Source organism: Rhipicephalus sanguineus, chromosome 3 (assembly GCF_013339695.2).
Source record: "Rhipicephalus sanguineus isolate Rsan-2018 chromosome 3, BIME_Rsan_1.4, whole genome shotgun sequence".
Lineage (NCBI taxonomy): Eukaryota > Metazoa > Arthropoda > Arachnida > Ixodida > Ixodidae > Rhipicephalus > Rhipicephalus sanguineus.
Genome location: NC_051178.1, coordinates 84351453 through 84362763, shown reverse-complemented (window position 1 = coordinate 84362763; position 11311 = coordinate 84351453). Strand labels below are relative to the sequence as shown.

General features: G+C 46.0%; 1 protein-coding gene across 1 annotated transcript; it reads left to right on the top strand.

Annotated features, from left to right (window-relative positions):
- Positions 1–1892: 1892 nt before the first annotated feature.
- On the top strand, positions 1893–3320 carry LOC119385621 (neprilysin-1-like). The gene has a single exon (XM_037653030.2). It carries the CDS (start codon positions 1893–1895, stop codon positions 3318–3320), a length of 1428 nt encoding a protein of 475 aa, XP_037508958.1.
- The last annotated feature ends 7991 nt before the right edge of the window (positions 3321–11311 follow it).

Here is an 11311-nt window from a genome sequence, read left to right as displayed (position 1 = left end):
ATGAGGTGCATGACATGCGTATCATGATTTTCATGTAATGATTTAGCCTTCATGTTCGTCACACACTCATGTCTTGGCATTAGCAAAGTTGTATGTCAATTTTATAAAACGGCCAAGAAAGCCCCAAGGCCGGCGACATGTAAATCGTGAAGTGCATGACATAGATTTCATGATTTCCATGTTAGGATCTGTCATATATCTTCATCATATACTCATCTCATGTCATGCCAATTTTGGTATGTATCAAGACAATGACACGACCATGAGACGCAAAACTCGTATCGTAACATGAGTAACACTAATCATATAATGCAAATGTCGTAGAGCTGTCGCGGCCGTTTCATTAGCATGGTATATACCAGAATGTGCATGAATGCATGACAGACGTGAGATAGCGAATGACACATCATTACATCTATTCCTCGATGTGTCTCAATTTCAAACAATGCGACGTATAGAGTGCCTCGCTGACTGCTTCGCATCGAATCGATTCCCACAGTGCGTCGGATCTGCCGGCTTTTTTTTGTACTATTATTACCGTTTTGTTATAATTTAAACCGCTGTTCGAGTCCCGAGGGGTGAATTTATGTCACGAAAGAAGGGATGCGAAGGACAAACTTACATACAAACATGTGTGCAAAGCCTTGCGTTCCTTTGTATAAGCGTGTGTTGTCACGGCTGAAACATCGATTATTCAGTGCCGAGAAGATCAACATGCGAAATGTGTCTATGGTTATGTAACTATCTCGAGGATGTGAATTAAATTCTTGGAGGACGCTATATGAAGCTAATTACTATCGTGAACTGAAGGTAACGTTATACAGAAAAGGCGCGCAGACAAGCCAGGGTGAATGTAGCTTCGCTATGTCTTTAGGTAGATCTTAATGTAAATATTCCCTTCACCTCCGGTACTATATGAGCACTAAAGAAGACGCGATGCTAGCGCGGATGACGAGAAGCATCATAGTCGGCGCTTGTCGAACGAAACGCCCACAAATGAAAAACAAGTCGAGCAGCATTCACGATAGCAAAATTGCATCACACAATATCAGTGCCATTGTCCTCACCATTCTCCTTGTCCTGTCCTATTTTCTTCAGTTTGAACCTCGAGCGCTATTTCTACCAAGGCAGTATTCCTCGTCCTTACGAAGACATTGTTTAGCTTTCAATATTTGGTCTTTTCGCCTCGCGTCGATAAAGCCGTGCACTTCAACAGTGTTTTTTTTTTGTAATTCCAGACCCTGGGGTACGACGAAGCCCCAGAACCGCCACCGAATGAGGAAGTACCGATACGTTCTAGAGAGCAGCTTGTGGTTGCAGTTGCGCTGTTTCTCTCTGTGTTGCTGGCGTGCGCCATCGTCATCGTTCTTTTCTTCAGACATACGAAGACGGTCGGATACTGCGTCAAGGACGCCTGCATCGAGCACGCTAAGAGACTTTCAGCCACGATAAACACCAGTCGCGATCCGTGCGTCGACTTTTACGCGTTCGTTTGCAGCGGTTGGCAAAATGATTTCCCAGCAATGTCTGTTCAAGGCAAACTGAACAAAGACGCCAAGATAGGCATGATCAAAGAGCTTGACGCAGACATTTGGTTCGATGGTAAAGCCACTCGACTGTACACCAAGTGCGTGGATCCGCAACAGAGCGATATAAATGCCAACGTTTTACGACTCACCACTTTTATGCACTCGGTTAATCTACACTGGCCCTATAGACATCCCGACGTTACTAAAGCTCGGCCACTGGAAGTTATGATTAATATCTCGGCCAATTACGACTTGAATTTTCTCTTCAGCTTACAAGTCATTACCAATTCAAGTACGGGAAATGTTTTAGTCTTCAGGAGGCGCTACAACGGCATTGCCTGGAATGATCGCCTCCGGAAACCCATGACCCCAGTCGACTACGCGAAGACCGCCAATGAGCAACTGAGGGCATTGCAGCTATCAGAATACGTCGACTACGAGCCGTCACTGCTGCAGAAACTGGAGAAGTCATTCACCGACGCGAACATTTATGAAACTCAAGGCGAGCAGTCGTGGTTCGTCATGGGTGACCTTGACACCAGGACACCTAAAATAGAGCCTGGCCTGTGGTTAAAGGGACTCAACAAGGCATACCAGAGGCAGCACATCTCTTGGGTAACAGACAACTTCGTAGTACTTGAAGACCTCGAGATTTTGAAAAGGATTAACGCTTTGTTTCTCGACTACACAGAAGTAGAGCTATCGATCGGAATCGCCTGGATGTTCATCCAGTCTCACGTTTGGTTGGCTATCGGAAGGCCGGGACTCATGCTCCGTGACAACGTCGAAGAGAAAAGGCGGCTGGCATGCCTGGAGTACGTGACTGCTCGCTTCGGGCTTCTCCCCTCCATTGCACATATGATGAAAGTTTACCCTACGGAAGAGGTACGCCATGAAGTCCTAAGCTTTATAGAAAATGTCAGAACCCAGTTTATTAATATCATAAAAAAGACCTATTGGGTAGATCGCGAGATACGGGAGACAGCGGCGCGCAAGATAGAAAGGATACAACTGAACACCCTGCCCTCAGAGGAGTTTTTTGTGGATGAGGTCCGGAAGGTCCTTTACAAGCCATTTCCTGACAATACGCAGGCGGCGTTCATGGAGGGATGGTTGAACAGTTCGAATGTGTACCAACGGCTACAAGTGAACAAGCGCTTTAACGATGTCTACAAGAAGCAGCGCACATATCGCCACCAAGCGTACGTGTACACTTACCTACTGAATACCGTGGACACTGCTTTATTGGCATTGGAACCACCGCTCTACTACCCGGGAGGAACGTTCGCCATGAACTATGCCACCGCGGGGACATTCATTATGAGAGAGATGATCAAGAGCATTGACCCGTCAGGCACGACGATTGATGAGCGTGGCGAGAGCATTCACTGGTGGGGCAAATCCGAATCGGCCGAGTACAACCGCCGCCTCAACTGCGACCTCGGTCATGAGGAAGGACAAACGGCGATGAGCGTCATCCCTGCGATCCCGGCGCTCGAAGTGTCTTACACGGCGTTCAAGGCTGCCGCCGAACAAGAGGCAAGCACGGGGGGTGGTGTGGAGGACCTGAGACTTCGGGGCCTGGATGACTTTGTCGACGAGCAAATATTCTTTATGAGTTACTGCTACGTGTTATGTGGCAAGGAAGATGACGTCAGCCAGCGACAAGAGTGCAACGTGCCCCTCCGGCATTCCACTTTCTTTGTTGATGCGTTCCAGTGCCCTGAAGGGTCGCCCATGAATACGCCGAAGAAGTGCCCATTCTTGCTCTCAGTGCTTAAGGAATTGTGAAATGTGTGGTGCTTCACTATAAAATGTAAATACGATTGAAAAAAAACGACTAAGCAACTTTATTGGTGATTGATAGTTCCTGTGTATTACAGACGAAATAATTGGATTTTGTCTTTTATAATCAAACCAATGCTTCCAGCAATTTTTCAACCTTACACCGTTTCATTTTGTTCACGTGTGCGATCCATCTAAGCCCGGTATAGGGACGCCGCCTTTAAAAATACTCGCATGGCGACATGTTGAAATATTTCAACGCAACATCAGCGCCGCATCGTGGAAATCGCAGGGCCGACGCGGCACATGTCCGATATTTTAAGTGTGTCCTTTTAAGCTTCACGTAATTGTAGTCAATGTTGCAACATTTTGATATAATGATGGTACCATGCCTGAAAAAAAATTAGTTACATTAGCAACCTCCTGCAGAACCATTCAGCCGAGTAATACTGATTAGCGTAGTCATGATGCAGTCAAGTGTCCACACGAGGTTCGAAGGCTTCATTTTGAAATGTTTTCACTTGTTTTCGAAAGTTTGCGTATCTGCTTTATGCTTGAAGCTTTTATTGCGTGCAAGCAGCTATCCTTGGTTACTTTTGTAATACTTTCGTGAGCTTAGAGCATTTAGATAATTTGGAGCGTGCTCTGCAAACATTGCTTTGATGTAGTTCTCGTAAATATGATTTTCTAACGTGCTAATCCCGTCCTAACTGCTTCGTTAAAAAACGCTAGGCCTGCGCGGAAAGCGCAGCACAGTCACAGCGAAAGGTCGAAGAGCGGCATTTCTAGAGCCTGTTATAAACTCTCTTGTGGCTACTAATACAACTACACTAGCAACGTACCCACTATGCCACAAATCATAATTTTTGTGAAGTTTGGAAGCACCCACCACGATATTACTCGTCATTCTGCGGAGAAGCGAGGTACTATCTGCAAGGCATTATGTGCAGTTTCTTGATGCGACGGCTGATGACGATGATGACTGAGCCTTTGTAATGGGTTGGAAGCTTTAAATGACCCACTGGTTACGTAGTGCGCATTGCGTGACGCCCGGTCGTTATTTCACTCTCCCACCACGCTTTATAACATACGCTAACGTGAGAAAGAGATAGAGAGAGGGAATTAACTTTATTGAGACCCTGAGGAAACGAATCATGGAAGCCTTATGGGCTTCCTTGGCAACCAATAGAAGTGCACTTGCGAGGAACCCACTACGCTATAAATTATCATAATTTTTGTGATATAAGGAAGCAGCCAATACGCAGTTTTTCGTCATTCTGCGCAGAACCGTGGTACCTGCTAAACACCTGTAAGGCATTATGTGCACTTCGTTGATGATGTGGCTAATGAGGATGAAGATTATGGCCGAGCCCTTTGTAATGGTTTGGAAGCATTCAACAACTCACTCGTTTGTGTGACGCCTGGTTACAGAATCCGCGTTGTGTGATACTTGGTTGTTATTTTACTCTTCTACCCCGCTACATTACATTTGTTAATGTGGTTCCTTCCCGACATGAAGCCTGTATAGGGTCTTGTTGCAAAGCAGTTTCAAGCACCGGCATGGCTCTGAGGTAGGGTACTTGGCTCCCACGCAGAAGGCCCAGGTTCGAACCTCGTTCCATCCTGGAAATTATTCTTATATCGAGCGATAGCGGTTACGGACACCGGCGGCGGCGGCGGCGGAAAACTACGGCGCCAAAAACGGCCCTTCTTGTGATCTCATAACAGCTTTCGCTGTAAAATAACGTAGTACTAAAGCCGTTTCCAGGAGGGCACTCCCAACGTATATAACTTAGCCACGTAAAAGATATGTTGGCTCATTGAGGAAACTGTCCATCCGTCCCTCTTTCACGTCAGACGATCGTCGCTGCAAATAATAATAATAATAAATGGATAATACATTTTACCCGAGGGGCTGGCTTTGAAGCCAGGCCTCCATGCCCCGAAGGCGAGTGTCAAACACTGCGCCACATCCCCCCACTTGCAGAATGTGAAGATATTTGAAACACCTGATTGAAACACCCGAGTGTTAGCGCGGCTTTACGCGTGTTTTCATTGGGCAATATATTGACACTCACCCTCATTTCTTTATTTTGATACCATCGGGTTTCACCCACAAATACTGTCTTAAGACCGCTCGGAGCAGGCCGTGCCGCAATGTTAGGGAGGCTTCGCGATTCTTTCAGATTTTTAGGGGCGAAGCTCCTTATAGCATCACCTGGTCGGTCGTCGCTCCGTCCGGCGTTCCCTCGCCGTCGCGTCTCCGGTATCATTCAGTAGATGGCGCTGTCCCATAGAGATGCATGCAAACTGCAGTTGGGTGACGATATACTAGATGGCGCTGTCCCATAGAGATGTGTGCAATATAGCGGTTGGGAGAATGCACGCTAGATGGCGTTATAGGTGCCGCTGCTCTCAGATTGGCTGCTGCGCCCGTTTTCTCTCATTCTCCTTGATCGTCGCCGTACATGGAGGAGTGCGCTTGCCGGATTGTGCTGCTTGGCGGACCATGGACAACGAGGAGCGCCGGGTGCGGAAGGCCGCTGCGTCTCGTGCTCGTCGGCAGCATCCCGAGGTGCGAGCTCGAAAGGCTGCCGCCAAGCGAGCGCGGCGCCTGGCGGATCTCGAGGCGGTGCGCGCCCGCGAAGCCGCCGCCAAGTGCGCGCGGCGCCAGGCGGATCCCGCGACTGTGTGCGCCAAGGACGCCGCTGCGAAACGGGCTCAACGAGAAGCGGATCCCGAGACCCTGATTGCTTCAGGAGCTTCGCCCAAGCTCTTCATCATTCACCCGTGGATATGCTGTAATTTCTTTTTCTGACAGAATTACGCACCGGACGCGAGTAGACAAGTTTATTTGGCAGCTTACTATAGAGCCCCAGCAATAATGCTGCAGGGTTCGATCACTGATGCATAAAAGACGGCGCACTCTACCGAGAATCACACTGACGGCCGAGGACTGTGATTACCGCTATCAGTGTACAGCGTGAATTACTCCTACTTTGAGTTAGTTTTCTTGGCACACGTTCGCCCATTAAAGAGTCTGTACCCGTGTGACGGCCGCCTTCTTGACCGTCACTCTACTACCTGATAATATTGAGACACACAATTTGAGTGAGACTTGTATGTACGCACAGTTGCACACTATCTTTATTTAAAATTTTTCTATTTCTGTTTTTAACAATGTTAGTCTCCTTCTTTGCACTTTTTCTCTATTTGTTGTCGTGCTTATCTTTATTTCCGTCTTTGTTTCGGCGGCGCCCGCTGCAGCTGCAAACTCTTTATTACTTTTAATGTTTATGTTCTTGATAATAATTTCTTTTTATGTGTTGTAGTTGTTTATCTTTTATTGTGTTTATTTTTTGTTTTGGCAACGCGCACTCCAGGTGAAAAGAAGGGGAGCGTAGCGAGGCTCGATGCGTGCAAGCCAACCCTGTATATTTTTCTCTGGGCTCGTTCTCTCGGTTACGACAATGAACAACGGACGCTCAACCTATGAACGGGCGCCAAAGAGCTGCGCTTTAAAGTGTCAAATAGCTACAAGATTGGGCAATAATTCACTGGATAATAACACACTGGATAGCAGTAATTCCTCATTACCATCGAGCTGGAGCTAGGTCATATGTAAATAGTCTTCTGTACTAACATTAGTAAAACGAATAACAAGGCTCTAATTTCTGATCGTTTACATTCTGTCCTCGATATTGAACATTGACAAAGAACGAACGAAAACAGCCAGAGTGGTAACTGATGTCATCATATTCATTCACACTATAGCGGCTTTGTGCAAACCAATAATTGCACGCACGTGGTATCGGTAATGAGTAATTAAGGTCGCTTTCGATATAGTAACGTTACCTTGAGCATCATCTCTTCTGTAGCAAAAAAAAACAAAAAACGCGGAAACAGCACTACTGCAGATTGATTATTTCCGTTAGAAAGGACGTTTGGCCGTGTTGGTAGCTCATGGTACTTCAGAAATCATAGCACACTAAATGACACGATACAAGGCGAAGACAGGACAAGCGCTTCTTCGTTAATGCTAGTACTGAATCTGCGTGACAATGCGAGACAACGAGCTCGTTAACCAACTTTATTTGACGAAAAAGAAGTTTCCAGAAAAGCGAACAATGGAATGAGACGACAGAACTTGGAACGCGTCCTATAACTCTGGTCCTTTCGCCCCAGCAGACGGATGCTTCCCGCGTGTCTCCCTAATCCAGCGCAATTACTTATAGCCGCCGGAAGAGAGCGCTCTTATTAGCTCTCATTATGGGACCGCGAGGATACGCGCTTAGCAACAAGCAGTGATAATTGTCTGAAGGGCCGGGTAATTGACGATATCTACGGTGGCCCCATTCCAAGATGGCCAGGTATGTGAGTTGTAGTATATATTAACACACTTGACCAATCAGACTGCCTGTTTACTACCAGGTGCTTGCGCGAATACGGCATTCCTTCATTATTTTATTATGTGGCGATGAGAGAATGGCTGGCCCAATATGCGAGGTGCTTGCATTGTGGACAGACTGACGAAGGCACGCGGGAGACTCCCATTAATGGTCGAGTAGTGTGTTCGAGGCCTCACTAACTAACACGGGGCTAATTTGCGCTGCGCAAAATGCCTGCTGTGTGGTAAACGTCAAAGCATCCGCGTTGTCTGCTGGATCGAGACTGCATTTTATCTCAGTATTTCGAAACCATCATAGTTATCCGCCATCTGATTGGTCTATACAGCGGATACTATGGTTGGATGCTATGAACAAACCGTTTATAACGGGGCGGTGATCCGTTCGCCAACAAGCTCGAAAAATACAAAAAAATATTTTCAGTACTAATATTACCTTTTAGTTCGTCTTGTCAACCCCAAAATACATTATTTTTTTTAAAAAAAAGCGAGTACTTTTAAATTAACAGCACAACTTTGCGCGCATCACTGCGGACTATTGATTCTTTTTCTTTTTCCCCACTTTTCCACCACCAATGATCTCAACGTCAGTTTTATTTCTACTGTAAATCTGTTTGCCTTTCTAGTGTTGTCCTTAGAATCTAAGCCTTCATGTAGACTACTGCCGAAACATACACCCGGGTGTAGCTATTCGCATTCAATTAAAACATACCCCGGCGCTTCCTTAATTACCTTAACCACAACAGGTACATTATAATCTTCATTATGGCATGTCGTTTGATAACTACGCGTTCTAGGGCAACCCGACCTTGCATCAAATGCTAAAGCGTTTCTCCTTTGGTTATCATGAAATATTTCCCTCTTCTTTTTTTCGTCTTTCGACTCTTTACCCTTTCGGCAGTTACTAAGAACGTTTTTTTTATCGCTGTTTCTAATAAATCTTCTCTACCTCACTGACTTTTTGCTGAACGCTCTTTGTGTCATATCGCTTACACTACCAGACGTATACTTGATGGTAAGCCTCCAAGTTATTTTCTCGACTGTGAGTCAGCGCTCTTTCTTTATAATGGATGGATGGAAGAACTTTATTGTTTGTCCGGCAGATTAATGGCCCGAGCTCAGGTCTCCCTTGTCGGGACGTCAAGGCCTTATATCGGAATACTTTTTCTGCCCACGTGCCGTGTCTCCCATTTCATAGTCTCTCTTCCAACCTAATATTGCGCTGCACTTCTCTCACCTCAAAATATGCCGTTCCTTTATTGCCCTTCATTAACGCCGAGTAAAGCAAACGACCACTTTTTGGTAGAAGACGCTATCAATCTTATAAATTGCTGTATACAATGTGTCAGTGAAGCGCTTTGACCACTCCTCTCAAGTGCCAACCATTTAATGGAGCCGACGTGCAAGTCAGGTGCCTAAAGCAGATCACTTTCCTTACACAATGCGTGTTATTTGCTGAACAAGCGCTCTATACCGTATAGATTCATTTACCTTGCTATAGTTAACGCGAATTCGCCGTGAAGCACTGGCAATGCCTTCATGGGTGCAGTATTCTAGTGGGCGTCGCGTTCTACACTGGTGAATGCGTTACACGCAGTGTAGTTAAGCAGCCTAGATATGCGCCACAGTCTTGCGTGCGGTTGTGCTATCGTCGGCGGTGGGATAACGATGCTCTTGAATGGAATAAATAGGTGCCGCTCGAATTAACCCTTCTCTGCACGCTCGTCACTGTATTGCTCTCAACTTAACTGCGTCTCACTGAAAGGCACCCGGTCTGCATCTAGGTTGAGCAAATGGTTTTGCAGAAGTTTGCATTCGTAGAAGTGAGATAGAATTTTTCAGAAAGCAATCAGTGTACAAACACACCCGGTTGCACTTCGTTGTCGGCGCCTTCGGAAGTTCTTGAACAAGAACGCATCGCCTGCGCTCCATCATGCCATTGAAAAGTATTTTCTGTACAATTGCCACGACTACGGATCGGGGAATAACCGCGACGACAGCTTTAATGGTCCTCGATGTACAATAAAACCACTTTTTTTTTCAGAATGCTTGTGGAGTTTATTTTACAAGGCAGCAGACAGATGGCGCGGGTATGATCAAGGTGTTCTACTATGCAACAAAAACGCTAAAATAATTTAATATGGTAGGCAGCCCACCAACGTTAGAAGGTTTTAAGAAACAAATTGGCAATGTTATATGTCATCACGAAGTGTCCGTTAGTCGTATTGGGTTGTTGTTTTTACAATTGCATATCTTTGTATTTCCATATATTTTCAGCTTTGCTTGCATCATCATAGTTTCGAAAAGTACCCTGTCGTGAGGCACAATGCAATCTATGACTCCGACTCGCTTTGTACCTTCATTTGCATGCTTGCACTGAGCCGTTTTCGTGTTCCGTTTTGCTGTACCTGATTGAAGGGTCGCGTGGAAAGTGGGTCGGATCAGGAGAGACTGTTTCCTTCAGCCCCCTTCTTGGGCATTGTCAAATGTCCAAATAAAAACAAAAAAAATACTAAATAAAGTGAGTTCATTTCGAAACAGCCGTCGTGATGACCTCGGTACCAAATATCTCTTAACGCAGCCATCACCTACCCTTTCCCATATGCCCCTGTTACTTCATTTACACTTGTAAGCAGAGTGTGCCCGTTAAAAAGCTCCCAATTAAGTATTCTCTGCAACCATTTCCGCCGCAGGTCAACGCCCGGTGCACGCGTGTGCGAGCCCCGCGATGTAATCTCAAAAAGTGCACGGTGCCGCTCGCTACCCAATCTGCGTATGGGGAAAGGAAGGAACGCTCGCGCGCTCGTTCGATGATTGCCGAGCTTTTCGTGGCTGCTCGTGTACTTCGATTAATGACACCGCACCATCCGCGAACCAGAGCGTGCGCCCCGAGTAACGTAATCCACTTAGCACGGCTCTCTCATGATGAGAGATTGCTTCACGTACAAGGCTTGCACACTTTGTGACCACCGTTGCGTTAGTTTAAAAACTGCTGCGTCATACAGTCGATCTATGAGACTTACTTATGGCGTCGACCGGGGACGTAGTAATTACGGTGCCACTAAACGTGATTCATGAATACCTTTAAGCGTGACAGCGTAAGCGCCGCGCGATAATGGGTTAGCAACGCTGGGTTAGACCAGCGTTGCCTGCACCGTTATTACTTTACAAGGGAGCTCCTTGTGATCACACGTATACTTAACATGGGAGCGCAATCAACGTCTCCAACTCTATAAAAGAACAGCTAAATAGCGCGAACTTCAGGGACGAAAGACAGGAGAATGCGACACACACACAAGCGCTAACTTCCAACTAAATTTTATTAAAGAAAACACATGAATATCACCACGCCTGCGCAGCGTCACATCCACATAACCACATTCACTCATAAGTGATAAGATTCATCTCTCTAAAGGCACAACACCAGTTACATTGAACAAATAAAAGTTAATAAATCACATGTCACTATCTTGCAATACGTCCCATTTAGAGAGATGAATCTTATCACTTAGGAGTGAATGTGGTTATGTGGATGTGAAGCTGCGCAGGCGTGGTGTTACCCTTTATATTCATGTCTTTTCTTAATAAAATT

Coding starts and splice junctions, on each gene's coding strand:
- LOC119385621 (XM_037653030.2), top strand. CDS start 1,893: ATGACCCCAGTCGACTACGCGAAGACCGCCAATGAGCAACTGAGGGCA.